Here is a 2186-nt window from a genome sequence, read left to right as displayed (position 1 = left end):
TCTTCATTAATGATCTGGGTGATGGGATGAATTGCACCCTCAGCAAGTTCGCAGATGACACTAAACTGGGGGGAGAGGCAGATATGCTGGAGGGTAGGGATAGGGTCCAGAGTAACCTAGACAATTTGGAGCATTGGGCCAAAAGAAATCTGATGAGTTTCAACAAGGACAACTGCAGAGTCCTGCACTTAGGACAGACAAATACCATGCACTGCTACAAGCTGGGGACCGACTGGCTAAGCAGCAGTTCTGCAGAAAAGGATCTTGAGGTTACGAGAAGCTGGATATGAGTCAGCAGTGTGCCCTTGTTACCAAGAAGGCTAACAGCATATTGAACTGTATTAGTAGGAGTGTTTCCAGCAGATCGAGAGATGTGATTATTCCCTTGTATTCGGCACTAGTGAGGCCACATCTGGAGTTCTGCATCTAGTTTTGGGACCCCCACTATAGAAAAGATGTGGAGAAATTTGAAAGAGTCCAGCGGAGGGGAACGGAAATTATTAGGGGGCTGGAGCACATGACTTATGAGGAGAGGCTGAGGGAACTGGGCTTGTTTAATCTGCAGAAGAGTAGAGTAAGGGGGGATTTGATAGCAGCCTTCAACTACCAAAGAGGATGGAGCCGACTGTTCTGAATGGAGACAGATGACAGAACAAGGAGCAATGGTCTCAAGTTGCAGTGCGGGAGATCTGGGTTGGATATTAGAAAAAAACTGTTTCACTAGGAGGGTGGTGAAGCACTGGAATGGGTTCCCTAGGGAGGTGGTCGAATCTCCTTCCTTAGAGGTTTTTAAGGTCAGGCTTGATAAAGCCCTGGTTGGGATGATTTAATTGGGGTTGTTCCTGCTTTGAGCTAGGGGATGGACTAGATACCTCCTGACGTCTCTTACAATCCTAATCTTCTATGATTCTATGATCCCAGCTCTCTGCATCGTTCAGAAAGTTCCTAAATCTCTGCAGATTATTTTAGTTATTTCAAACTGTCACCAAAACTCCTTTCCTTGCAGCTTCGCAGGTTTGTGTGTGTTGAGTTGTATGTCTGGGATATTTAGATACTGGTCTCCAGGTTACAATGTGCTGGTGGACCCTGTGGGGGAAACAAGACTAACCATGACCATTTCTTTTCCCAGGGAGATGGCTGATCTCAAACCCACCTGTGATGACTTATATGCAGAATATAGAAATATTCTTCCTGGCATCTCTGCAGAACAAACTAAACAAATCGAGGCTGCTATCAAAGCAGGAAAATTCTTAGAAGCAGCTTCCTTGGTGCAGACATTTAAGAATTTGTCAGGCATTGAGTTCAATATCGCCATCACAGGGGAGTCGGGATCTGGAAAATCATCTTTGGTCAATGCCATCCGGGGCCTGGAAGATGAAGACGAAGGTGCTGCTGAGACTAGTGTCCTGGAAATGACCAAAGTACCAGTACCATATTGTCATCCTACCTGTCCCATGGTGACCTTCTGGGACCTGCCAGCAATCGGGACCCCAGATTTTCGGCCAGACGCTTATCTGAAACAAGTGAAGTTCAGCCGTTACGATGTCTTCATCATCATCGTTTCAGAGAGGAGCAGATTCTGCCACACCGAGCTGGCCCGGGAGATCCAGAAGATGGGAAAGAACTTTTATTTTGTGCGCTCCAAAGTGGACTTCGACCTGTATAATGAGAAACACAAAAAGAGCTTCAATGAGGAGAGAACCCTGGATAAAATCAGAAACGACTGTGTCAACAACCTGTCCAGAGAAGGGATCAGCTCCCCGGAAGTTTTCCTTGTCTCGAGTAGGGAATTTCAGAAATATGATTCTCTGCAGCTGCAGAAGTCTTTGCTAAAGGAACTCTACCACCACAAGACAGAGACGTTTGGGGCCACTGAAGTCCTCAGGAGCATTGGGTAAGAAATTCCCCTTTGGTCTGTTTCTTGTTCAGATCTTTAGCGGGTGTGATACATTTATTCATTGTTTTATAATAATATCAAATGGGAAAAAACAGCAGAAATAAATACCTTGACCCCTATCATCTGAGGGGACAAATCCTGGAACTCCCACGCAGACAGAATTCCCATTGGCTGTGAAAGCAGCAGGGCTGAGCACCATACTCCTTACACAGGCCATCTAATAAACCCTTCTGAAATAACTCCCTGTTTTCATTCACATCCCGACTCCCTATCCACGGCAGGATTTGGT

General features: G+C 45.9%; 1 protein-coding gene across 1 annotated transcript; it reads left to right on the top strand.

Moving 5' to 3' along the window:
• Positions 1-1109: 1109 nt before the first annotated feature.
• LOC120390099 (T-cell-specific guanine nucleotide triphosphate-binding protein 2-like) lies at positions 1110-1898 on the top strand. Its single transcript, XM_039512411.1, has one exon. The coding sequence runs from the start codon at positions 1110-1112 to the stop codon at positions 1896-1898; it is 789 nt and encodes a 262-aa protein (XP_039368345.1).
• The last annotated feature ends 288 nt before the right edge of the window (positions 1899-2186 follow it).

The sequence above is a fragment of the Mauremys reevesii genome, linkage group 24, assembly GCF_016161935.1.
Source record: "Mauremys reevesii isolate NIE-2019 linkage group 24, ASM1616193v1, whole genome shotgun sequence".
Taxonomy (NCBI): Eukaryota; Metazoa; Chordata; order Testudines; family Geoemydidae; genus Mauremys; species Mauremys reevesii.
Note: the sequence above shows the minus strand (reverse complement) of the source record. Positions and strands in the feature narration are given on the sequence as shown.